The 27768-nt window shown below is 43.9% G+C and overlaps 1 protein-coding gene across 1 annotated transcript in view; it reads left to right on the forward strand.

The window, feature by feature from the left end:
- Positions 1 to 5726: 5726 nt before the first annotated feature.
- The window catches only part of TAPT1 (transmembrane anterior posterior transformation 1), a 60263-nt gene continuing 38221 nt past the window's right edge, over positions 5727 to 27768 (forward strand). Inside the window, exons 1-2 of the mRNA XM_044912775.1 lie at positions 5727 to 5975; positions 18448 to 18578. Of these exons, the coding sequence (XP_044768710.1) occupies positions 5774 to 5975; positions 18448 to 18578 (333 nt within the window). The 5' untranslated portion in view covers positions 5727 to 5773. The remainder of the gene's footprint in view (positions 5976 to 18447; positions 18579 to 27768) is intronic.

Genomic DNA, 27768 nt, shown 5'->3' on the forward strand with positions numbered 1-27768 from the left:
GGTGGCTCAGTCAGTTAGCGTCTGCCTTTGGATCAGGTCATGATCCCAGGATCCTGGGACTGAGTCCCACATCAGGCACCCTGCTCAGAGGGGAGTCTGTTTCTCCCTCTCCCTTTGCCCCTCCCCCTGGTTGTGCTCCCTCCCTCCCTCTCTCTCTCTCTCTCAAATCAATCAATCTTAAAAAAAAAATAGATGTTTATGAGACCCAGAGAGTCCATTTACTTTTAACTATTTAGAAAGAGGAGAGAGGAATAGAAAAAAATGTTAGGATGGAAACCCTGATGAATGAGCAGAACAAAAGCAAATTGCAAGAGCAGGAGTGAACGATCACAGCCCAAAAGAACTTATCAGACATGCAAGTAAAGAGAAAAAATTACTCTTATCTTGATCCATGAGAATTCAATCAGAAACACTAGAAAAAAGTAAAAGTGTATCCTAAATATCTTGTAAAATCTTCTGATTACCAACAATTATTTGATAAGTGGCCAAAAGAAGCAATAAATAACTCACCACCAGGGAACAATGAAAACAGGACAATAAAAATTCTGAAAGGCAAAATCCAACATGAACTCACTGTTAAATAAAATCACCTTTATTGGGTGAATTATAAAAATAAAGGCTTTGCTAGCCAGAATTATAAAGAAGGATTTTAACAGTGATAAGAAGGATTTAACAGTTATCTGGAAAGTCTGAGTTCACTCTGCAAATAGATTCTTGTCAATTAGGTGACTAAATGATTAAAACCATTCTAAACACGACATTTCTACTTTTTTATGTGTATAATGAAAAAGGAACGATGTGCTTTCTCTTCAAAGAGAGAAATCTGGAATGGAAAGCTTGCTAAGTCATCACCATGGTCCCTTTCATCAGTATTTTAGAATTTTCCAGAAATTTAAAATCTAAACCTTTTATCTGATCATGAATAAAAGGTCCTATTAGCCAATATAGTATGGATTTGTGTTCATACACTTTTATTACATAAATATAACCTACTTTAGGTCTTTAGAACAGAGTATTTTTTATAAAACATACCTCTTAACAAAATACACTTATCAATAGGGTCTATTTCAAGTGGTTTCAGTCCTATATTCTCCTGCCACATAAATGCTTTTAGAAATAAGGTTTTGGTCATGACTGTTCTAGTTATCTTGTAAAGGCACATTAGAATCAAAGGTACATTATTCAATTTGTGCTACACCTTCCAGAAACAAACTGCATTGGTGTCCTTTAGAAACACATAGAATAAAGCCCAGTCAGGATAAAACTTAATGAGTAGCAGTCCAAAAGTGACTGCCGAAGATAGGAAGTATTAGTACTCAAACTCAGAGATTCAATAAACTCATATAAATTTGCTGCAAGCCTTGCTCTGGGCCCAACACTCTATTTTATTTCTTTAGAACATCAGTTGCAAAGCTGTTCTGATTTTTAAAAAACATCAACTCTTACTTTTCTCTTTGAAGACAAAATGATGAATTAAATTCAGCAAGACATTTTGCAAATTTGACACGTGACATTTATGGTTTAAAAAAAGTCATGTACTACTGAAATAAGTTTTCGACTGAGAAAGACAAAATTAAACTGTTACCTGTCCAGTGGTTGAATCTATACTACCAAAATTAACTGTGTAACAGTAATCATCCCAAATACCATTTCAGTTGCTGTTAAATGCCACCTTAAAGCAGTGTTCTTAGGCTGAGGTATGCATAGGTACAATATGGGAAAGTTGTTTAAAGTGGGTTTCTATCCTGAGACCTGTCATGAGTACTGGAAAGGTCGAACACTATGGGTTCTCATAAAGGGATGCAGAACTAATGCATGGATCATAAACAAGGTACATTAAAGACTTACACGTCTTTGATGTGTTATCAATAAAGTTACCACATTTTAATTCCCTGCATTCAGATTTTAGCCCAAATTACAAAGTCATTCTGTAATTAAGGATTTCATACTTTTCTATAAAATTCTTCATAATATAGGCATATTGAGCTATTTTTAACCCAAGAGTCCAAGAATCTGCAAAAGGGTTTGCAAGGATGTTATCCCAACATTTTGGAAGAGGCCATCAGGGTAATCTAGTCCCATATGCTATAAGGGGGGAAAATGAAGCATAGAGAGGTCACATGTGTTATCTTAGGTCAAAAGACTCTCACTGGAGAGTCAGAGAGAGTATAGGCCTTTTCTTGATTCAGGATCCTTGCAAGTCATCAAAATACTTGATGTTTTTGGGACTCAGGAAAAATATATAGAACTAGTATCAAACATATTTATAGGCATATATATAAAGTGCTATTGAGCTAAAATGCTTTATAGTTGAAAAATAAAACCTACTAAGTTTAAATGAAAGGAAACATTCAAAGTTATCATTAAGGAGAAAGAAAAGGGGAAACTTATTTATTTATTGGCTTCTACTACAGAATAGGTAGGTATTGCCCCATTTACCAATGAAAGGCACTGAGAATCAGTTTATAGACTTCACAAGATAGTTTTCTGGAGTTTGAATCCATGGCTCATGCACAATGGGTTCAATTTATTTTGTTTAGTCACAAAATCAAAATTATTGTCTTTAATTACTAAAATATGGAGTTATGCAATTTATTTTTTTAAATTGTGTATACTGGGGCGCCTGGGTGGCTCAGTTGGTTAAGCCTCTGACTTGGTCTCCGCTCAGGTCATGATTTCATGGGTTGTGGGAATGAGCCCACACTCCCCATGCCCCTTTCCATCTCTACACTCAGCGGGGATTCTGCTTGAGTTTCTGCCCTCCTCTCCCTCTTCTCCTAAATAAATCTTTAAAAAATAGAATAAAATTGTGCATACTACTCACCAAATTTCCATTCTTTTTAAAAATGGTATTTTGTGCTTGTCTATCTTCAAAACACAATAGCCACATGATAGATATTACAACCAGAAGGTACAAGAATACACAATTAAAAATATGTGCAGCAATTTTACAAGCTCTTAAATTTCTATCAATTATGCAAGTATATTAAAATGTAACTTTGAATACATAAATTCCTTTCCTAAGAAAGGTTTCTTAGCTTATTGAATTTTTCCCTTCTCTTTTACATGTAAGATTCTCCCCAACTTCTTGTTCTTGCTCTTCCCTTTCCTCCACTGAAAGTACTTCTCACGAGTAAAGTTATTTCTTTGACCAGCAGCTGGGACAGTGACATGTGAACAGCACACCAGCTCATTGTTTGCTTAATGGTTTAAATTACTGTACCTCATTGTCATCCAAATCCTGTTTTTCCCTTGTACTTTAACTCAGAATGTAATCTGATGTCTCTTTGATGGTGAGATTTGTCATGTTTTTAAAATATCCCTAATGTTTTCTAAAGGTGGTATTATAAATCTAGGCTTATATCTTTTTACAACTGATATAAAAAAACATTATGATATCTCAATTGCTATTTATTTTCCTTGGAGAATTGGTTCTTCTGTGCTGTGTAACGATTTCTTACATGAGATTGTTTGTAAGTCAGTATTTTGAAGATTTAGAATACACATTTGAAAACACCCTTTCCTGGATTCTGAATTAAGTTGCAGAAGGTTGAATTAACCCAAAGAAAATAAATTTTTGTATTACAGTGAGATATTTGATTATCTAATCATCAAAACCTATACAAGGGAAGGATAGTGTTAAGTGAAAAAAAAATTTTATATTGTTTTCAAAATGTTTAGTATGTTGATTTCATAATGGGTTTGAAATTGTGCAGTTTCACAAAGTATTAGATCAAATAATACAGCTCCAGTGAAAAGACCCAACTGATGAGAAGCTACACATCCCTTAGTTTTCCTGTCTTCATTTTGCTCCTCAGCGTGTGACACCTTCATACCTAGACTGTACACAGCTGCTCCTTTCCTCTTTGCTATTTAAAAAGGATAGGCAGCCTTGGCCCGTGATTTTCCTTGGGCCTGATAAAGAAAATGAGAGAAATCCATTCCTATAACTGGCTGCCTTAGGAAACAGAATGATTCTTTCTCTTCCAGCTCCTGTTGAGTTAAAGGCAGGGGCAATAAGCCAATAAATACGGTGAGGCAGTAAATGAGAACTGACATAAACAAGCAATAAACGTCTACTTCCTTCTTGAAACCAGTAAACAATGGAATGGGGATGGTATTATACTATAAAAGATCAGAGGATAATACAATTTGAGCTATAAGGCATCTTAAAGGTCATAAAATTTTCAGTATTTTTTCATCTTCAAAATCATTCTGAAGACTTGTCCAGAACATTTGTTTTTGATTGATTAAGGCTCAGTTTTGACTAAGTATAACATAACAGAATTTCATGGAGGACAGTCACAGGAATGTTTGGAATTCTATTCCTGTGAACTGTTGTTTTATGAAGGAGAGTAAGGATCTTCCAAAGATTGGTTCCTCCTTTTCCAGGGTGGGTGAGGGTCAGGTCCCACCTCTGGGGCCCTTTTAGTCCATCTTAGTCCCTCACCTGGGCTCTTACCCTGCTGTCAGACCGGCAGGTGGCTGCTTTCGGCATGCTGCCCCCAAACAGCCCACTGTTAAAATTGCTGGGTCTGCAAATTTAGGCACTCACTAGTGACAACAGAACCCTCAAGGTTCTCTGATGAATCAACAGGAGCTCAATTTTGCTCTATTCATACCCGTTTATATCTGGTTGTCAAGTTTAGGTCTAGGGAAAATTCCGAGGAGCTTAATGTTAGGGGAAGAATTACAACTTCCCTTTTGCACAGGTCGGTTCTGAAGTTGGCAAACCGACCTGCCACGGTCACCCTTAACAAAGCACGCAACAACCACGTGGGAAGCAGGTAGCAAAGTCCCTCGGCCCCTTCACTGGAGCATCTTCACTTGCACCATTCCTGCGGCGGGTGGTCTCGACACCGCGCTCCGTGCGCAATTACTCGCCAGAGCCGCAAAGGACGGGCCAAGTAAAGCGGCCGCCCAGGTGATGGAGCACCGGCACCGCGGCGGCCAAGGGCCGTACCCCAACCCTAATCCCGAAAAACAGCCTAATACACCCGCGGGAGCATGAAATGCACAAGGCACCCGGCTCCTCGGGCTTCCCCTCCGCGCCCCCACCTGTAGGGCAGCATCCCCGAGCTCCTTCTTGCCCGAGTGTTTTGGAAACTGTCAACGGAAACCCAGAGGCCAGGGAATGTGACGGGCGACCATAAATATGCAGAAGAGATGGAGTCCAAATAGCGGACGTATGGAGTCAGGGCTCGCGGAGGTCGGCGATCTGGAGCCGGGCCCTCGCTGCCGGGGCCGCGCGGTCGCTGCCAAGACCGGGCAGGCGGCGCCGGCGCACTCCGGGCACCGAGCCTGCAAAAGGGACCCCGGGCGGGCGGCCGGACACCTCGCAGACGACAGGCAGCGGGCGCAGCGACCGCCGCCCCGGGGCTCCTCCGCCGACCCTCCGTCCGTCGCCGCGCCCGGCCCCCGACCCGAGCCCCGGAGGCGGCCGCTCTCTCCGGCCGCGCGGCCCAGCCGCATGGAGCCTGGCGCGGTGTCCCGGACGGCCGAGCCCGCCGCGGCGCGGGAAACCACCTCTCGCCACACCGAGGGCAGGAAGAAGATGGCGGCGGCCGTGGCGGCGGCGACGGCAGCGGCGGCCTCCCACGCGCCGCTGACGCCAATGGCGCGCGCCGGCCGGCGAGCCGCGGATGGCGGCGGCGGTGGCGGCGGCCCGGGCTCCGGCGAGGGGCGGGGCGAGGCCGGGAGGGGGCCGGCCGGAGGCGGAGGCCGGGCCGGAGGCTGGAGGGAGGTGGCGGGGACAGTTTGTTGTGCTCGGAACATGGCGGGCGTCGGCGATGCGGCCGCCCCGGGAGAAGGCGGCGGTAGCGGCGCGGACGGCCCGGAGCGGGACGGCCGCGGCGAGGCGGAGCAGCCGGGAGGCGGCGGCGGCGGCCATGGGCCCCCGCCGGCGCCTCAGCACACGGAGACGCTGGGCTTCTACGAGAGCGACCGGCGGCGGGAGCGGCGCCGCAGCCGCGCAGGTGAGGCGGGCGGGCGGCGCTAGGCCGCGCCGAGGGCGGCGGGCAGCGTCTTGCGATCCGGGGCCCCTGCCCCGCGGCCGCAGCTGCCTCCGGGGCCGTCCGGGCTGTGGGTGCGCGAGCCGCGGAGGCTGCTGGGGGCTCCGTGGCTGCGCGGCCGCTGACAGCTCGTCGGGCGGGGTCGGCGCGCGGCCCCGGGGCCCCCGCGGCACACGCCCGGCCAGGTGTGTCCGAGAGACCAAGCTGCGGCCCGGGAAGTTCTGTCCTGGTGACTTGACCGCTTTTGAAAGGTCCTTCAGAAAGACCCCCGGGCTATGCTCCCGCCCGGTGTCGTTGGCGAGCACCTTCTACGTCGCAGGGAGCTCCAAACCGAGAAGCTCAAGGCTGATTTCTTAATTATTTTCGTGCCAAGGTGACTTTTTCGTTGTGTATTTTAAGCGAACTTGAGCCATAGAAACCTGTTAACTTGCCCTCCAAATGTGTGTTCCTCAGCCGCAGCTAGCAATGTGGTAATGACCGTGAAGTTCAGTACTTTTGCCCAGAACAGAAATACGTAGAAACCTCTCTTCAAAATGTTACCTGTGAACTTTTCCTAAACCGAAACGTAAGCCTCTTAAAAAAAAAAAAGGCTGTATAGGAAAAGATGCCTTTGTGAATCCTACTTTCAACGACCAATTTTAAGCATTTTGTTAGAATATTATTTTTTAAACTGTGGGATTCCTTGCTTTAAAAAATTTAAATTGCATTTGTATTCATACTGTAGTTGTATATTAGGCTTCAACGAAAAAGATTTTGAGATACATGTTTCATTGAGTATAGTGATCACATTTACATTTTTATGTAATTCTAAGTTTTAAACAGCAGCTAAGCCATAACTCCATTAAATTTCTTCCCCAAAAATTGCTTCTGGTGGGCAGTAGGGGCTCTATTAGCCATTATTTCCTTCAGTTCCTGCAAATGAATGTTAAGTCCTAAGGCTTACTGCATCATTGATTGTACTTGAATATTGAAAAATGTAGGAGTACTCAGATACCAGAAGGTTGATCAGGTGAGATCCTGTGTGATTTGCTAATTGTCAGAAGTAGACAAAGGTTAGATTTTGAAGAGGTCTGTATCTTTGAAAAATAAGTACAGACTGTGCCTTGTTCAGTCTTTTTCAATTAACCACTTAAAAATTCTCAACTGTTTGGTTTAGTTGTCAAATACTTGCTTTCCAGAGTATTTACTTTCTCAACTGGCAGGATCTAAGTAAGACAGTATTAAATCTCTCAGCTGTCTGTTTACTGACTTGGACTTGAACCTTAAAGATGCTCTGCTGCAAATGGAAACAAGAGTGGCCAGGTTTCACTACAATGGCTTTAAAATATTTCTGAGTTTCAGGAAAGCCAATATTATAAAAGCCTTTTTTGTTGTTGTTTGCATACACAGAAAATGAAGTTGTCAGGAGCCTTTTGATGAGCACAGATGTTAGGTTTTTGGAATAACCCCTAAGACCCCTTTCCTAGCCCTTCCGGAGATGGGTCTGAATATCTGGTACCACGGCCTTCCGCAGACTTCGCACCACGCACGCATTCTTCATCAGCATGAGTTTCTGAGCGTGGTTTACTTAACCTGTTGGAAAGAGGACTTTTAACCTAGTTGCAGAAAGTCTTTATCCGGGAGACACTTCCAGCTTTAGTTGTTGGGGTGGCCCTCATTGTTTCCCTAATTCCATCAGTCTTGTGTGAGGAGAGATGACCGTGGCAACTCTTAGGGATCAAGACTTAGGTAAGAATCTCAGGAATATTTCAGCTGGGGTCACCAGCCAGTGTCGGTCCATGTGGGCCCCAGGTGTCTCTACTCTGCTAGGCACACAGATCTTCCCCTGCTGGCATCCACCCTCTAACTGATGCCGCATTGGTTGGAGATTAGAATTCTTTCAGTCATTCTTAAATACCCAGGGTGCTGAGCGGCTCTGCTTCACATTGCTGTTCTACCATTGCGCCTTTCTACTGCTCTGTAACCTTTCCCTCCTCCCTAGTGCAGTGTTTAGAAAACTGTTCCCTAGGGGCTGGCCTGGGCCAGAGGGCCTTTGAGTGGCACCACCTAGTGTCATGTGGGAAACATTTCTCCCTGAATCAAATGTCTTCCAAGCCTCTGTGCTTATACTTAAGGTGTTACTTGTCCATTAAAAAAAATTTCTTTTTTAGTATAGTTGGCACAGTGTTGTATTAGTTTCAGGTGTACAGCAGAGTGATTCAACATGTCTGTAGGTTATGCTGTGCTCACCACAAGTGCGGCTACCACCGTCACCATACATGTCCTTTTTTAAAATTCTTATGCTGCCCCTGATATTCTAGTTCCTCCTCTCCAGTTTAGCGCAACCTTTGTTTTTCCCTTTGAAAGTCACAATCTTAGTGTCTTGGTGGCCTAACCATCAGTTAGTTCCAAAGTTCTTTTTACTATTTCTCCCAAGGAATTTAGGGGTCTTATAAATGTTTGTTGGCCTGTCCCAATAACCTAGGATACCATGAATGAGTACACTGACTAGGTGCTTATCCACACCCTCCCCATCCAAGTAAAATAATTCAAACCATAGTATTTGAGGTTAATATTTTTGTTCTATACCTATCTTTGTCCATTTATATGTCTAGAAGATATATATGAATATTCATTTGTGTATAAGCCGTTACATATACCATGTATGTGTATCTACATTAAGTGTAAGCTTTCATTTTGTTTATTTCAGACTCTGAATTACTTGATTCTCTATGCTCTGACTTTGGCTTACATGTAGCCTGGCGGTGGGTTGAAACTGTTCCTCTGGTACTGGTACTTACACCCTAAGAGTGCGAAAGGGATATTTCCACTCATCATACCTGTCTCTTTCTCTCTCTCAGAACGTTCAGTGTATATTCCACCGTTGCTTTATGTGGTCACAGTTCTTGGAGTCTTGGTATAGTGCAGAACTACAGATTCATCTCTTCCTTCTTCTTTTGTTCCTGCTCTTAAAAATACTACCAACTGGGGCGCCTGGGTGGCTCAGTCGGTTAAGCGACTGCCTTCGGCTCAGGTCATGATCCTGGAGTCCCGGGATCGAGTCCCGCATCGGGCTCCCTGCTCAGCGGGGAGTCTGCTTCTCCCTCTGACCCTCCCCCCTCTCATGCTCTCTCTATCTCATTCTCTCTCTCAAATAAATAAATAAAATTAAAAAAAAAATACTACCAACTTCTGTTGTCCTTTTTGACATAAGCTCAGATAATAAGTACATATTACCATAGTTTTGTACTCGTTCCCCACTTTACTCATCTGTAAAAGTTCTAAGGGGGAGAGTTTCTGTATAACCATGTTCCCATTTAGGAATCTACATCTAGCAAGTCAACTTTGAACTAAGAATTAGGCAATCTGTTCTTGGCCTGGTTCGGTTGTTAAATTGCTCTTAGACTCTGTGCTTGCTTAGTCCACTTGCCTAATTCTTTTGGCTCTGTTTCATGACTCCACTACTAAATGGTTTAGTATCTGAAGTACGTAAGTGGGCTCTGGTGCCCGTGAAGACTTAACAGTAGAAGAACTGGTGTAAAATAAGCGTTGTACCTACCAGTGAGGATAACAATACCTATATGATGCAGGTGTTGGAATATGCATAGGGATTGGTGTTGCTTGTAAAACAAAAGAGCTTAAAGTAAGGTCATGGGTGAACAGTATTGTGTCTGATTTCAACAGTGCTGTGGAACCCGTGCTTTTCCTTTTGTTTAAATGGTGACTCTTCCACTTCTAGAGCTTACACTTGTTACCCATCTCTTTTGCTGCTTTTCTCTTTCTTTACCCATTTTAGACCTCTTGCTTTACCTCCGTGAGGGAATGAGCAGAGGCAGGAAGAAAGCCTAAACTCCAAAAAGCCAACTGAGCTCCTTTTTACGGTTACCACAAAAGACTTTGAGTGGGACAGAGGTTTTAACTGTTCATATTCTCTACGCCCTATTTTTGTGTAATTGAAAATTTAAATTCTTATTACAATTAATTTATTTTTATTAAAATACCTTTTCATTTAATTGGTCCTTATCCTCCATAGAATATGTTACATGGTTATCCCTGTGGCCCCAAACTTATCCTCATGGATGATTAAAGGCTGTTGTTCTGAAATTATACTCTAGTCAATTAATATCTCACTTACAAAGGGAAGTAATGATAACTGTAAAACTGACTGGGAAGTTACTCGGAGTAACCACCACAACCCTGAGATAGGTAAGGTAGAGTTAACTTCTCTCTGACACACTATTGCTCTGCTTTTAAAACTCACTTGCTTATTTAACTAGCACATGTAAATTAAACAAGCAATGAAGTTATTCATTTTAGTCTTTGACTGGGCAGTATCCTGGCTTTTTAAAATGTTTAACTTCATCCTAGTTTACCCTCCAAAATTCATCCCTGACGGCTCCTTAGTGGCCCAGTTTAAGGAATGCTTGGGTGAAACAGGTCTTTGGAAAGACTGTAGCATTGACTGTCAGATTACTGACATTCTGATCCCATTTTCAGTCCTTAACCCTGAAACCTTGTGACCTTTGAAACAGTCACTACTCTTTGTGTCCCTGTTTTCCATCTATAAATGTATAAATTCATGAATATTCTACCTATTCCTTACTTCCCTACGTGAGACTATTTAGAAGCAGTTTGAGTGTCTTAAAAACTTGAGTGGTACCTTTACTATTATTTGACTTAGGAAGACAGAATCACTGTTGTATTGATTTCAAATGTGACTTGTACAAGGATGAACCTCTATGTTTGTGTAACAGACTTACATGTAATATTTTTACGTAACCTTAGTAAAGTTTATTACCATTTTATATTATTTAAGACTATGGAGATTCGCATGTTTTATAATATTTTCCTAACAGTTAACCAATATTACTTTCCAGTTTTTTAATGGTCAGTCCTATCTTAAGAAAGATATATTTAGACATATTACTTAACATTTAAATATATTTATGATTACTCATTACTTTTAATTAATACTTTTGTATCCTGGCTTCTTATTTCTAAACCAAGCTATCCCAGAAGATAATTAAACATAAACCTTCTTTTAGGGATGAGGAGGAAGCAATTTATACTGTACTTTTTCTCAATTTAAGATACCGGAACATAGAGCATTTCTGCAGTAAAAGATGAATATTGATTAAAATACTCTGGAGGAACTGATTTGGATTTATGATTGGTACTATTTTCCTTATATGAAATATTCACAAGTGGCAAAACTTAGTTTTTCTAATGTAGAAGCAATTGTTTGTATTAATAAGTATTTTTAAAAGACGTGCTGACGTTTCTTCTTGGTAAGAACTAGATAAATGAACTAAAATTGGTTGACATCTAAAAAGCTAAGTCAGTGTTCGGAAAATAAACATTTGGATTATTTTATTTTGGAAAATGATTTGCTTTTAAAATATAAAGACAGATGTTTGGCATAACAAGTGAGAGCGACTTTTGCTAAGAAGGAATGAAATGCCACCACAGTACAGAAGAAGTTAAAGTGGACCAGAATTCTTGAGGGGTGGCACCCACAGGTGAAGGAACAATAGCCTTCTTAGGCTATTAGCCAGGCAGCTGTACCCAAATATCACAGGTTAAGTAAGTTCAGACAAATCTGTAGAATGCTAGACAACAATGTTTAAAACAACAAGTACAAAAACAGTGAACCACAGCTGTACTTTGGAACAGAAGATTAAGTAGCATCCTGCAAAGCCTATCTATGGCTAGGGAAGGTGGAGCGGCTGACAGAGCAGCAGGGCTAACCTAACTAGCTCAGGCTGCAGGGCAACGTAAGCCCCTTCTCCCTCAGTATGAATCAAAGGGCTCTTTCTGGCCGGTTGAAGCCAGGTTAGGGCAAGGTTATCTTGTGGGGTAGATGGATGCTAATTATGGTGTAGGGGAGAAAGCACTCTGGACTTGGAGGTCAGAGATCCAGATTATGTTCCCAATTTGCATCTTAACCTTTCAGTGACTTTGGACAAGTCTCTTAACCTCTCTGATCCTCAGTTTCTTCGTTTGTAAAACGTGAACACCATTATCTTGCTCTCTTTAGCTCTCAGTTGTTGTGAGAATTTTATGAAGTACTGTGTGCAAGACCTTTGTAAACTGCCTCTTGGCATAAAGTGGGAGGATCCTAATCCCTTAAGCAGGGCCAGTTTTACAGGAGTGGGGGAGAAGAAGGTAAGATAAAGCTTCCGAAATATTTCACTCCACGAAGCTTGGTTCTTTTGTTAGTATTGCTTTAGTGTATCTTTAAAAACAATTTCCTAGCCCATCAGTATGGTGTTAATTATATGCAGGCACTCCTCAGATTCAGGACTCACTGGGGGCTGGACATTGGGAAGATGAGGATTCGTGGTGCCTGCTTTCAAACAGCTCATGAGCTGGTAAGGGAGCTGACCAGTTAACCGTGTTAACTTCACAGAAGTAAACCCAGGGTGCTGTATGTGAAACACAGAGAAAGAGGAGGATGGGGGCAGGGGGGTTTCCAGTTTTCTAGAAAGTACATAGTGGCCTGTTTACAAAAGCACTTGAGACAATGATAGGCAAAATAATCTAGTGCTACCTGCACCCCAGTGTTGACAGCAGCAGTGTCCACGATAGCCAAAGTATGGAAAGAGCCCAGATGTCCATCAACAGGTGAAAGGATAAAGAAGATGTGGGGGTGTGTGTGTGTGTGAGTATAATGGAATATTGCTCAGCAACCAAGAAGAATAAAATCTTGCCATTTGCAACGATGTGGATGAAACTAGAGGGTATTATGCTAATCGAAATAAGTCAGAGATAGACAAATACCTTACGATTTCACTCATATGTGGAGCTTAAGTAACAAAACAGAGGAGCATAGGGGAAGGGAAGGAAAAATAAAATAAGGCAAAAACAGAGGGAGGCAAACCATAGGAGACTTAGCTCTAGGAAACAAACAGGGTTGCTGGAGGGGAGGTGGGTGGTGGGATGGGGTAATTGGGTGATGGGTATTAAGGAGGGCAAGTGATGTGATGAGCACTGGCTTTTATAGGCAACTGATGAATCACTAAATTCTACCCCTGAGACTAATAATACAGTATATGTTAACTAAATTGAATTTAAATAAAAAATTAAAAAATAATCTAGTGCCAAAAAGCACACGCTTTGAGGATAGACTGCTTGATTTTGAATCCTGGCTCTCCCGCTTTCTTCCTGTGTGACCTTGGAGTCCTCCTTAACCTCTCTATCCCTTGGTTTCTTCATCTGCAAAGTGGACCTAACAGTAGAATATGCCTCCTGGTTGTGAGAGCTGTGCACTAAAATGTTTTTATCATTTTGATTTTTTTTTTTTTTTAAAGATTTTTTATTTATTTATTTGAGACAGAGAGAATGAGAGAGAGAGAGCACATGAGAGGGGGGAGGGTCAGAGGGAGAAGCAGGCTCCCCGCCGAGCAGAGAGCCCGATGCGGGACTCGATCCAGGGACTCCAGGATCATGACCCGAGCCGAAGGCAGTCGCTTAACCAACTGAGCCACCCAGGCGCCCTCATTTTGATTTTTTAAAAAATGTTTATTTATTTGACAGAGAGCGAGAACAGGAACACAAGCAGGGGGAGTGGGAGAGGGAGAAGCAGGCTTCCTGCTGAGCAGGGAGCCCAGTGGCGGGGCTCGATCCCAGGACCCTGGGATCATGACCTGAGCTGAAGGCAGACCCTTAACGACTAAGCCACCCAGGCACCCCTCATTTTGATTTTTTTAAGTGCATACTTTTAAATTTTCCATTGTGGAATTTAAATGGGTGTTTATAACTAAAATTCTTGCATTTCTAGAAGTAGAATCCTCACATACCACTGTTTTATATTTGTATTATAGTTAAGACACTTTTGTAGGTTTATATTGTACGACTTGTTTACAGAAAATTAGTTATTAGGTTAGCTAGTTTGTTGAATATACTTATTTGCCCCATTACCGTTTATCCATGAAAACAGGAGTGCAGAAGCAGCATCAGTAAACACTAGGGAACCCCCAAACCAGAATTGAGTACTACCTCAGATCCTTTGAAATTACTAGTAAGGAGTTCAAGACCTTGTGTCATGCTTTGCAGTTTTGTGCTTTCATGCAGATCCTCTCTCGGTCCCTTGGCCATCCTGCATGGACCCCAGGCAGGTTCTAAAACTGCTCCAAGTCTGTTTTCTCTTCTGTGAAATTGAGACCTATGATGTGAGCCAGGGTCACAGGACTCATGTGTGATAGAGAGAATGCCAGAACCCCCTTCTTCTGATTGCTAATCCCTGCTTTTCTTGTGGATCATAACAAAACTCTTATTACGGTAAAACTCGGTCAACTGCCTCATCAGGGAAGACGCCACTGCGGAGGATAATTTTCTAAGTAGACAGGGTATAGCTGTCTCAATCTTTTGATTTAGTTTGCTGTTTTAAATTTAAAAATCCGTAATAGCCTGTTGCTGTATTTCCTTAACACAGCTGACATACTAGCAGGCTGCCCAGCTTCACTCCCTGCCCTTCCTGTGGATAATGCAAGCATCCTTGTCCTGTAGCCCAGGGCGCTCACTGGCTATGCCTGCCAGCATGGCACCCTATCCTTTTAGGGGGGGGACGTTTGGATACCTGGTGGGTGAGCCTCTCCAGTCACTTAGACACACACACAGCCAGGAGGCTCCTTATCTGCAGTGGCAGCTGCGGCCAGTGAGGCGTCAGAGCTCGTCACTCTTTTCCTACTCACACCCAGCCTCGGGAAAGTCTGTCACAGGCTGTTTTCTCAAGAATCTGGTGTTCTCTCTGCTTTTACCACTTCTGATTTCTGATTCTGTTTTTGTTCTCTCTGCCACACTGCTCTCTGGTTTTTCCTCCTCCTTTGATCTCATATAGTCTTTGAGCAAGCGTGTATTGAACACCTATGACGTGCTGTACCCCGAGGATGCAAAGGAAAGGACAAAACGAGGCCAAAAATGAGTGTGGTGGGTAGAAGCGCCAGAACAGGTAGTCGCTGTGCCAGCCGAGTGGGGAAAGGCTGCATTCTGTTCAGAAAACCTGGGGATGGCTTCACAGAGCAGGCGTCTGTCCGTGGTCACCTGTGGGAAACTGGAGGGGAATTCTGTTCCAGAACCACCTGGAGTAACCGCAACCCTGAGATAGGTGTCAACCGACTGCCCTGTTCGCAAGAAGTGAAACGTAGCGTAACTAGAGAATGGTGACCTAGAGATTCAGCGGAGGCAGGTGTGGGGCATGCCTGAGAACATAGCCGGGGGCCAAGTTGTAGGGGATCGGGTGTCACCGCCGTGGAGGTGTAGGGCCTGGCCTGCAGGTGGCTGAGAGCACTGAAGGGGGCCCGCAGCTGGTCTGCCAGCATGCTGGCTCTGGCTGCCCCACAGGGTTAGGGCTGAAGGGAGGAAAGACTGGAAGAAGGGCATGAGTCAGGAAGCTTAGGTGGGAACTGGGGGGGGGGGGGGGGGAGGAGAAGGACCAAACTAGGGTGGCATAGAGAGAGAGGGGTAAGTGAATAAATGTGCCAGACGACAAGTCAGTGGGGCTTCGTGAGAGGAGAAGGGTGACCCCAAGCTTCTAACACACACTGGTGGTGCACGAGCTAAAGTCAGGGCTGCAGGAGAGGGTAGATTGTGGGGGAAGATCCTGAGCTCCGCTTGGAGGTTCAAGGTAAGGGTGGGGGGCTCCAGGTGGAGTTGCCCAGGAGGCAGCTGGAAATAGGGGTCCAGGTTCCTGCGGTCAGATATGGTGACTTCAGGATTCAGATGATGGTTTTAACCTTAGACTGTCCAAAGAGAATAGGAAAAAGAGAAAAGGACATGCCAAGGAATAAGAGCTTTCAGGGATGGCCGGCGTTTCACTCTGACTGGTGCTTCGTTAGGACACAGTGATGGGAACACTGAGCCGGCAAACCCTTGCAGGTCAGGTGGAGGAGAAGCTGCCAGAGACACCCAGGGCCGAAAAGTCGGGCGACTAGAGAGGGCAGCGCCTGTGGTGGAGGGTGGCAGGCAGGAGTGCGGACGGGAATCCTGGTGAAGTGACCTTTGGGGCTCGCTGCTGTCAGTACAGTCTGTCCTGCCTTCAGAGAGGCCTGCTGCTTCTCAGATTTTACATGAAAGGATTGATGTTTATGACATATTTATTGATCTATATCAGCTAATCAGAACTTCCTTTGCTTTCTGGGGCGCCTGGGTGGCTCAGTCATTAAGCGTCTGCCTTTGGCTCAGGTCATGATCCCAGGGTCCTGGGATCGAGCCCTGCATCGGACTCCCTGCTAGGTGGGGAGTCTGCTTCTCCCTTTTCCCTCTGTGTTCGCCTGCGCTCTCTCTTGCTCATATAAATAAATAAAATGTTAAAAAAAAAAAAAAAAGCACAGTCTTTGCTTTCTAATTGGAAGACTGAACTGAATAAAGAGTATCTGTATACATTTTTTAAAAGATTTTATTTAGGGGCGCCTGGGTGGCTCAGATGGTTAAGCACCTGCTTTCGGCTCAGGTCATGATCCCAGGGTCCTGGGATCGAGCCCCACGTCTGGCTCCTGGCTCGGTGGGGAGCCTGCTTCTCCCTCTCCCTCTGCCTCTCCCCCTGCTCATGCTCTCTCCCTCTCTGTATCGCTCTGTCTCAAATGAATAAATACTAAAATCTCAAAAAAATATATTTTATTTATTTGAGAAAGAGAGAGCATGAGCAGGGGGACGGGCAGAGGGGGAGAAAGAGGGACAAGCAGACCCCCGCTGAACGGGGAGCTCCATGTGGAGCTCCATCCCAGCACCCTGGGATCATGACCTGAGCCATCAACAGACGCTTAACCAACTGAGCCACCCAGGTGCCCCAAGAGTATAATTTTTATCTTTCATTGGTTTGGCTGTTCTTGTTTGCAGCTCAAAAGGCTTTCTTTTTCTCCCCTTCATACGGCAGATCGTGTTCTGGATCTAGCCAGTCTACAGTATATTAGAAAGTTCCCAATCAAAAATTGTACTCTGCATGGATTTGGTGATACTAAGCCCTTCTAATCGGAACATCTATTAATATGTGAACAATACAGTTCACCTCTGATGTCCCTAGCTTCAACTGTAAATGTACTGAGAGCATGATGCTCACAGTGTATTTGATGATTCGGCCTGCCCTGCTCGAAGCTGGGGTGGGTGGAAGTCTGCTTTTCTCTCCGTCTGTTTCGATCCCTAGATACCTCTTATGGTATCACTAACTCTCCAGAGAGAGGACAAATCTGGAGTTTAAAGAAATGTGTGCACGTATGTATATATTTTTTTGTGTAATATAACCTCTATACATGAGCAGCCCATTTGACCTGATGCTCAGAAGAACTCACCATCTGTTCAGTGCTGGAGGAAGTAAGCTGTTTTAGGCCCCCAGGAGGTAGTAAGTCTCCTTCTGGGTCTTCCTAAGGGCTTTTCAAGGGTGTTTTTGACTCTAGACTCTTCCCCATCCCTGCGGACTTTAAATCCTGGCACTCACATAAGATGCAATTCTGTGAGTCAGTACTCATACATGAAATCCACCTTCCCTCTTTGTCATTTTTTGGAGGGAACACCAACACTGTGTTTGGTAAAAGGGCCACAAGGGCCAGCTCAGGGCAAAGAGAACAAATTGAAACCTTTGGTATCCTGACTTCTGGAAGAGGGCTTGGCCTCCTGGGGAGTAAGAATAGGATGGTAATGGGAATCAGGGGTCCTGAAAAGTCAGTGAGATGATGGGCTGTCAGGGAAGGGGTTGGAACCTTAGCATCTCACCCCAGAGACTCCAGTTATAGCCAAGGGGAAAGTACTCAACCTCCTTTGGCCTTACTTTCATTTGAGACGAGGTGATTCTGGGTGAATTTGTTTTGGAGGAACAGAGAGAACAGGTGGACAAATCCAAGGAAAGGTGAGTCTTTCAGATCTTGTTGAGGTTCTACTTTGTATGACTTAGTATGATGATTATCCTGTTGGTAGGCCTTCCCCTAGGGAAATGGCATTATTTAGGTACTTTTGCAGGATCTCTGAGGCTGAAGAAGGAAGTTGCACTGATAATCAATGTAATTCACCCAGGATGGTTTTTGGACCCGAGCAATGCCTGTTTAGGTGACTTGGCTCTCTTTTAGCTTATGTAGAATCATATATATAGATACAGATATATACATTTATTCATTTTGTATATACTTGATCTCTACTCTCCCTTATGTCTATCAGTCTAGGTCCTATATCACCTATAAGACCCAGGACTGCACTCTTGCAAACACTTTTCTAACAATTCTGGCTCATAGTAATTGTTCTTTTTATATTCCTGTGGCTTTTTCCCTTTATACCACACAGAGTAGCAATTTTGTCAATAATTTTTGCTGATCATTTGTGTGTAGCTGTTCAGTTCTGGGCACAGAATTACAGACTGTTTTGTTTTATTCTCTTTTTGTTTTATATATGTATTATCTTTGGCCCCAGCTAGCATTTAAGTTTCTTGATAAATACTGTTCTTTTTGTTTTGTGTCATTTTCTTTTCCTGTAGAGCTTTCGTTGTTGAGGTTCCTCAGTGCTGAACTAACAAGAGGGTACTTCCTTGAACATAATGAGGCCAAGTATACAGAAAGAAGAGAAAGAGTATACACTTGTATGCGAATACCGAGAGAATTGGAAAAGGTACTATTTTTTTTTTCTATTACAAGACATCATTTTGAAAGTTATGTCAACATGTTAATTATATGAAAATAAATTTTGAACACCTTGCGTTGAGTTTTTAAAATATTGGAAATAATGTGATCATAGGTAATTAAATGTATTGGGAGTAGGACTTCCCATCCAGGAAGAGGCTTTAAAACTTGTGTTTTTAGTGTAAGTAGGATCCAGTGTTTCTTAACTTTGCTATGTGTTAAACTTACCGTATTTCCACTTGTGTCTCAGCCAGGTCACTTTTTCCAAGGAATTACGCTCTACCTACTCCTTTAGTTCTCATCAGTTTTATTGTACCAGGGGCAGTATTTTTTCCATTCAACATGACAAAGTATTTAATTTCAGCCCCTTTAAAGGTTTCAGTTTCTCAGAAAGCCCTCATATCTAAAACATAAATGACAGGCTCTTCAAAGAAAAAGACAATTCATTGCACCTTTGCCACAGAAAACCTCACGTGCTGGGGTGGGCGTGGCCACGGCAGCACTGACTCCGCGCACACTGTTCCCGCGGTTGGGTCTCAGGTCTGTCAGGACCAGTCAGAGATGTCGGGAAGGCCGCTCTTTTCCCTCTGCATTGCTGCAGTTGGTACGTCTGAGCAATTCCAAGATTTCTTGCCAGAAAGGAGGCATTAAGAAATAATTCCGCTTTGGCTGTATTAGAACACGGTTTTGTGCTTTTCTAGTAACTTAAAACTTTTAATAGTTTGATCAGTTCCTTAGAATCTTACTTTCTGTTGGAGTGGCTGTCAGAGGAGCTTTGCTGGTTTGCTCGGTCAGAGTCTTCTAGAACAAGAGGGGAGGGAGACAGTGAGGAGCGAGGACCCAGCTGGTCGGGTTGATGGTCTTTTACTTCCAGCCGTCCCATCAGTGTGATAGAGGGAAGGGAGGCAGCCGGAGAGGGGCGGTTCGAGAAGCGTTGCTTCACATGGGCTCGGGTGGCAGGTCGCCTGCTGCAGCTCCAGGGCGTTCTGGGCTCAGGTGGGGAGAGATGAGAGCAAGCGCGGCCTGGAGAGAGAACAGTGCTGACAGTGAGACAGTGGCTGCCTTGGATATGATTGCGTGGCTGCTTCTCTCGGGAGGCTCGGGTTCCAAGGAAGAGTCAGGGCCTGGGGGGTGAGACGGAGGAGTGTGGGGGCGCTCTCGGCACCACTGCTCCCCCAGTGCGGCAGCACCTTGATTTCGTACATTGGAATTTATTTAAGATTTTGGCCAGCGATGGGGGGTAGTGTTTCTTTTGCTTGCCAATAATAATAATAGTAATAGTAATAGTAATTCTTAGGTCTTTCTTAAACAGATTAACTTATTTTCTGAGCTCCCTTTTTCCTTCCAGTGATAAGCCAAGACAGGGAAATGTGAGGATACACGGCAGAGGGAATTGGAGGGAGGTTTGCTGGGATCTGTGTCCTTGTACAGGACAGTGCCAGCCACAGTCAGCTTTTACCCACCTGGTCTCTTCGAGGGAAGGTTTTTCTCTCACCTGCCTGAACAGTTGCGGATTCCCATTTTTCTGTGGGGCGTGCACAGAGATTTGCCTGCAATCCACAGCCAAACTATGGACACACCCAAGGGATTGCTTCAAAGCAAGAAGTGTGTGTGTCTGACCCGTTTTATTACCCGACGTGGGGCCGAAATGATGAGCAGCGGCCACAGCCCTCATGATGGTGAGCTCATCGGAGGAGGGTCAATACACATATCCTCTTCTCTTTACTGGCACCATTGACATGCCAAGCAGTTTCTCGGTAGTCGGTAGATTTCTCACAGAAACTTGCAACCGTTTCAGGTTTCTTAGTGTGAGTGTTGTCTTCTGGGGAAAATGCCCACAGGCCTTGGTTAAGACTTCACTATGAACCAGGGTGTTTTTCAAACCATGGTGCATTAAGGGACCACTGATGGGATGGGTAACTGATGAGGTAGGTTGCAGCCAATTAGGAATTTCTTTTTAAAGAAAAGAATAGAAAAGTTATCAGAGTGCATTGCAAAATACTTACAAATAAGTATTTTGTCATGAAACTTTGGTTTTATTTGTGTGTATGTAAGGGGAATAACATCAGAAAAGTTGAATTAACACTGCTCATGCACAATTGTAATAATTTTCTAATCCTGTTTCCTATTACAGAGGCTTTTGCTTTGGGCCTATTTAGGAAAAGTTGATTTAGTCTCTTAGAACAACACTTCAGAAGCATATTTATTGCTTAAAATGTATAAAAGGGTGCGCATTTTTCAGTTTAGAGCAATTTCTTCTTAACTTCTCAGAATAAGTGAAATATAGAGGAGACCAGAGTTTATTTCAGTTTAATCACAGGCGTAAATTTCTCGTAACAGGGTGAGTTCCTTCTGGTGTCTCCCAGACCTTTATGTTATTTTTTATTTTAAGAGGTGGGGGGGGCTATCTAGATGTTCATGTCAGTAAATTTATTGTTTAATTGGTAATACCTAATATATAATATCTTTCCCTGATATAGAATATAGAATACTTCTAATATATAACACTGTATTCATTTTTTTCCTTATTTTTTGGTAAATGCTATGATATTTTCATGTAGCCTTTCCAGGAGGAGAAACTTGACAGTTAAAGAGCACTTTGCTTCTACAAGGATTGCACGAGCTATAAAACACCTAATTAATGTTTATATTTTCAAGTCAAGAGAGTGGTCAACTCAGTATCTCTTACTGAACCTGTTTACTAATGTGAAAAAAATTCCAGAATTTTTGTGTAATTTTCTCAGTGGAAAAACACATACTTGACATTCAAAACAGGTAAATTGCTTATATATTCAAAATAGTATTTCCAGTGGCTGGTACTTTTTTCATATTTGAACAACTCATTCTGATGTGAAAGGATGAAATTTTGGAGTGTTTTGTTGGCCTTGGGGAGCATTTCCTTTTTTTCCCGCCACAAATCCCTTTCCACCTGCACCCACACACCCCTTGGGTCCTCATCCTAGATCTGTTCCTCACCGTGTGTGATCTGTGAGGGGTCTGTACTGTTCTCTTTGTACAGCGGAGGACACCGAGCTGCACTTTCTCTGCGGTCTAAACTGAAAGCAGGATAGTGCAGTGGTCAAGGGCATGAACGCTAAAGCTGGCCTGCCGAGATCAGCATCTCCACTCCACCATTTGTTAGCTGTGAGGCCTTGAGCCATTCACTTCTGTCCATTTGCCTCAGTTTTCTCATCTGTATATTAATTATGGGTGAGCCGAGCCCCATATAAATGTTTTAAAATATTTTATAGCACCTCACCTCAGCAACTTGAGGAATGCCCTGCCCTAGGAGAGCAAGAGAAATTTGGAAAGGTTTCTTGTCTCCAGGTTGCATTCCAGGGGATGTCCCCTCACAGGAGGGATAGCTGTCGTCTGGGGGCTCCCTGGACAGCAAGGGGTGACCGGGAGCGGTGTGGTTTCCATGGCTCCCCCATGTCCCACTTTGATCTTATGTTAGACTTTTAATCTTCCTGCTTCACTTGCTGCTAAATTTGACTTTTCTAACCCAGCAAGGGACATGGTTTTCTGACTCTCCTCCTTCTTGGATTGTTGACCACAGGCAGTTTGGGGGAGAACTGTTTTCTTCCCTCTGTCTTTGTAACCATGCTGTCTTAGAGTAAAGCGTGTCTCTTTCATGAAGGATTTAGCTGGTGGTCAAAAGAGATAGTAGCATACCCTGTCACCCTGACATTTTCTGTCAGGCCCTCTAGAGTCTGGCCTCAGCAGGCACATGACTTAGAGCTCATGGTTAGGTCAGACAGCAACACTTTAGAAGCTTTCTGAAATCAGGGCAGGATCACCAGTTTCTTAGACAATTCCTGGTAAGTGCTTACTGCCCCATAGCCCCCCTTGACTTGTCCGTTTACATCCCACCTCTGGCAGCTATTTCTGTGTGAATAAAACAGATAGCAGTTATCAAATAAGGATTAGGTGCCAGGCACTGTCCCAGGCACTTCAAATGAGTTAGCATTCCATCTCCCCCACGGCCTCATGCGATACATGTTCTCTTCAAGTCTTGTTTTCTCCATCTGCACCGACGTGGCAGTTGTGTTGATGTTTGTGCTGCATTTTGACCCCATGGGAACAATTTATCCTGCACCCCATGGGAACAGGATCCTTGTCAAGAGCTAATTTTGTCATCTGTGTGAATCCCAAACTGCAGGAAATAGTAAGGAAGTGCTCACCAAAGTATTCTTTAGAATTCCCTAATACACTTAAATGCTAGTTTAGAGAGCTACAGGTCACTTATTCACTTGTTTATTGATTTTTCTCAGTTTGTTTTGAATACCGTCTGTACTCCAGGCACTTCAGCAGCATGCAAGTACAGTGCTCACCTCCAGACTTGCGAAGGTAATGCGCTGCAAGGTGATGAGAAAAGGAGGTTGATTTTGCACCTGCATTTTTAGGGCTTGGGGGTGTGGGGGCTTGTGCTAGGAAGATCCGGAGGTGGCAAACTGTTAGGGACAGGAAAGGACGGGTACACTGGAGGAGAGACTGGATCCAGGTAACTGTGAATGGTCAGACTAAGCAGTGGAGACTAGCTTTGGGAGGATTTCTTTAGGAATGCTTTTACCTGCATATGTGACAGACTACCTAACAGTGGCTTAAACAGGTTTGAAAATTGTTTTGACGGGTCTAGAGGAAGGTGATCTCCTTTGTTCCAGCCAATTAATGAAGCCAGCCTAGGCTTGGAGTCCTTTTTATGTTTCCATTTCACCATCATTGGCAAATTGGCTTTCAGTCCTCTTGCTCGTTGCCTTTTAATAGAAAGATGCAGTTGCGACCTCAGGCAATGCCTCTGCGTTATCACCCAAAAGAAGAGGAGACAGACAGTGCCACCATTTGACTGTCCCTTTTATAAAGAATTAAAAGCTTTCCCAGATGTGCCCCCACACACTTCCTTCAGTGTGTATCTTATTGGCCGGAGTGAGTTGCACAGCCATCCCCAGCTGCCCGGGAGACTAGGACAGTGGATGTGATACTTTTCCAACGAAGGGAGGGGCAGACTGAGAATGGTGATTGGGTTAGCCACCCCTCAGAACTGTGCTTCTGAAAAATTTGTATAGCCATGTTCAACATGGATTAGCAATAAGAGAAGCAGGAAGGGCTCAAGATCTTTCGATGTTCCTAATCTTTCTTCAAATTAAAATAAATTGATTTATTTATTTTACCTCTTAAGAAATAAGTGTGCTTGGGCGCCTGGGTGGCTCAGTTGGTTAAGCGACTGCCTTCGGCTCAGGTCATGATCCTGGAGTCCCTGGATCGAGTCCCGCATCGGGCTCCCTGCTCGGCAGGGAGTCTGCTTCTCCCTCTGACCCTCCTCCCTCTCATGCTCTCTGTATCTCATTCTCTCTGTCTCAAATAAATAAATAAAATCTTTAAAAAAAAAAAAAAAGAAAGAAGTGTGCTAGATACATGTCAGGTGTAGGTTGTGATGATTACAAATCCTTTTATCAAAATTACTTCCTTTCCGTTACTTCCATATGTTTATGTAACTGCCTATCATAAAAGGTAGAACTAAAACAAAAATACATTTTTGACTTTTCTTTACCTTGTAATTCTATGCTTTTTGGCAATTTTTTATTTCATTGTTACCGTAGTTTTTTAATATGTTTTTTCAAAAATGGAACTCAACTGCTTAGTCTTCAATGGAACTGCTTAGTTGTCTTAAGAACCTAGTAAATTTTCCTAAGCTTTAAATCTGTCAGGTTGAAGGTATAAGTATTGCTATGGGTATAGAATGTTGTTATTTTTCTGCATAGACAATTGCTATTATTGAAAGGGACAAATGTTACTGTGACACGGGAAGATTGGGGGTCAAGATTCAGTAATGTTAACTTTTCTTCTCAGGTCTGCAGGTGATAGGCGAGTGGCCTGATCAAGGCATTGAACCTCCTTGGGCTTTGACTTTCTTTGTCAGAGATTATGGGGTTGGACTGGGGCATCTTAAGAGAGCTGATCATCCATGACTCTGAGTGAGTTTGCGTACGAGGAGCAGGGGAAACAGGAGCAAATGGAAAGCTTCACAGAAAGGGAAATTGTACTTACCTAGGGGAGGAACTTAGATCTGCTTTTTTGAGGGTGGGGGTAGAGGATGTAATACTTGCAAAAAATAATTCCACAAGTTGTTTTCAAAACAATGAACTTACTCAGAATTATCACAGAAAGCCTTTTCGTTGTTTCTCAGTGTGAGTGTGTGTTAACAAAGTGTAGTCACAGCCATCGTTTCGCCTTTATTTCAGGAAAACAGTCCTGGGATTTCATGGTGAAACTGTATTGAGGACTTACCCAGACCCACGTGTATGGCAGCAATTTCTGGGGCATCCTGCTCAGTTGCTCATTTCAAGGAAGTGTGTTTGGGCGATCATTCCCCTAAGTTCTTCTCATGATGCAGCTCTTGTCTGTGACACACCCTGACTCAGATGTCCCACCATGAAGCTGCTCAGAAGCAGGAAAGCCATGGGGATCTGCATTTTTCAGAATCCAGAATCTGGGCAGCCCAGGCTGACATTCCTCAGGTTCTGAGGCTTGTTGCCCCCTGCTTGGAGTGGCAGTGGCCAAGGCTTCTTCACGCCTCTGCAACAGTCTTCACCTTTCTTAACTCTCTTGGAGGACAGGACCCGTTTGGCAATGGCAGTGGCAGCCCCCTCCAGAAGTGGGGCTTGGAGGTGATCGCGGAGCGGCCCAGCATCCAGGGCCTCGTGGCCTGGTGGAGGCCCCGCTACCTGTTGGGCGTATAGGACCCATGCAACAGCTCTAGGACAACCAGCCGAAGACTTCAGGCTCTACCCCATTCACTGATGTAGTTAAAAGACAACTTATGAAGTCGCCACTGTGGGCCTGTGTTTATCTTTTTGAATCAGGAACTTATTTCTGTCGTGTTAGCTTTGGAAACAGTTTTACATCTCTCTCTTCCTCTCTCTTTCCGTTGTGCCATTGCAGGCCATTGTGATCTCTCACTCAGACCATTGTTCTCCTTCACTGTCCTCTCTGCTTACTCAGCTTGCTGTAATGCTCTGATCACTCCCTAAAAAAGTAGATTGGAGCTGAGAAGTGGTGTGGTGGTGTGATGGTGGCCGGCAGCAGCTGCCACACCTCTGTTCCTCAGCGGGACTCTCAGATGTGCCCTAGGGTCCGCAGGGCCCGTCCAGCCCGCTGTGTTACAGCGCTCTTTGCTCTTCGCAAACACCAAGTAGTGGTCCCTGCCTCAAGGGGCGTTGGGAGCATTCAAGAAATCAATGTGGGTCAAGTGCTTAGAGTATAACAGTATTCGACATGGCTGTAAAAGAAGCAGGAAAATCCAGGACCTTAGTCTTTCTGCAAATTAGAATCTTTAATTTGTTTCTTTATTTACCTCTTAAGAAATTTATTCCTCATGTTAAAATATATGTCAGGTGTAGATTGTGATTATTACGAAGGCTTTCATCCACATTCCTCTGTTTTCTGCAGTTACATATGTATATGCAGTGTTGCTTTGTTATAAAGGTCCCTGGGTCACGGTAATCCGTTGTTTGCCTCCTCCTAGACTGCAGACTTCCTGGGGGTACGAATTTTTGAATTCAGGTAAATAAAAGTTTTTATAGGGATGACCTTGAAGCAGTAATTGCTTTCAAAGTCAGTCATTTGTAAACTTTTTAAATTGATAACTTATTCTCCTAAGAATGATAATCCATTCTTCCAATAATGGGCCTCTGCATGTGGGTTTGTTGAGAACTCCTGGAACACAGGATAAAGGTATGTGTTCCTTCGTAATTACTGAAGATGGTTTCTGTCCCTCTTGTATAGTGATCACATTCAGCCTCCCACTCACGCTGCACCGGGGCATGCCCTTCCCTTTGTTCGAAATTCTGTTCCTTCTTACTCTTGCCTTTGTTTGAAATTCTGTTCCTTCTTACCGTGCCTGCCAAAATCTAGTGCCCCTCTTGTCTCCTCTGTGGGAGATCCTTGCTAACTCTGTTCCTCCTCCCCTTGGTGCACAGTCCCCAATGCCACACTCCATTCCTGCCCACCCTGCTCAGAGTACGTCATTCACCAGCACTGTGTCCAGCTCACTAGATTGTAAATTCCCCAGGGGAAGATGTCCTTCCTAATGACCTTTGATCCCCAGTGTAGAATTGAGCCAGATATGGTCTCAGCTCTTTCAGGAGGAGACCCTGAGCTTTATAAATTGTGAGGCCAGGGAAGAAAAGGGAAACACGGCTTCCTGCTTTGCTCCAGGCCAGCCACGCCCCACCAGTGGGTGCTGTGTGGTGGTCATGGTGGAGGAGATGGTATTCAGAATTGCCAGAAGATGGTTTGTGTAATTGAGAGAGGCGTATCCAAAATTGTGCTATTTTGATTTTAGCCATAAAATTTTATTTATTTTGAAATCTTGAAAGGAAGGCAGGATATTTTTGTTAAAAAGGGACAGATTTTAAAAAGGTTAAGAAACCCTGCTCCATTCTCCACAGAGAGAGGTTTTTTTTTTAATTTATTTCTTTTGAGGTGAGTCTTTTTCAAATGATGAAGAGCAATAGTAGTAGGTCCAAAATGAATGTGGGAAGAGCTGGTTGTGGAAATGTTCACTAGCCTGTGATGTTTTGTTGACCAGTGTTGCAGAATCAGTGCCATTTTGTAGTTTTCTTAACATTGAAGTTCAGATGTTAAAAGCTATGTCAAATCTTTTTTTTTTTTTTTTTAAAGATTTTATTTATTTATTTGAGAGAGAGAGAACACATGAGAGGGGATAGGGTCAGAGGACGAAGCAGACTCCCTGCTGACCAGGGAGCCCAATGCGGGACTCGATCCTGAGACTCCAGGATCATGACCTGAGCCGAAGGCAGTCGCTTAACCAACTGAGCCACCCAGGCGCCCCTCAAATCTTTTTTTAAAAAATATGTATAAGGCCAAATACAGTAGCAAGGTTGAGGCTGGAAGGATGAGTAACAGGTGTCATAATAGAAACAGTGATTCCATTTTCAGAGTTGTGTCTTCCGCAGGCTGACGTCTGGCCCTGTCTCTGCTGCTCACAAACCAGGCAAGCTCCTGAGTCTCACTGCAGAGCAGGGGTGAGGGGGTGCTTCTGGCCTCTTGGGTAGGGGAGGGAGGATGGACTGAGGCCGTGGGTGCAGTGCCCGGGTGCACCGCACAGTACCTGTAGAAGGCTTCCGAAGTCCTTCCAGACGAGAGCTCCTGCAAGA

Source organism: Neomonachus schauinslandi, chromosome 2, assembly GCF_002201575.2.
Source record: "Neomonachus schauinslandi chromosome 2, ASM220157v2, whole genome shotgun sequence".
Classification (NCBI taxonomy): domain Eukaryota; kingdom Metazoa; phylum Chordata; class Mammalia; order Carnivora; family Phocidae; genus Neomonachus; species Neomonachus schauinslandi.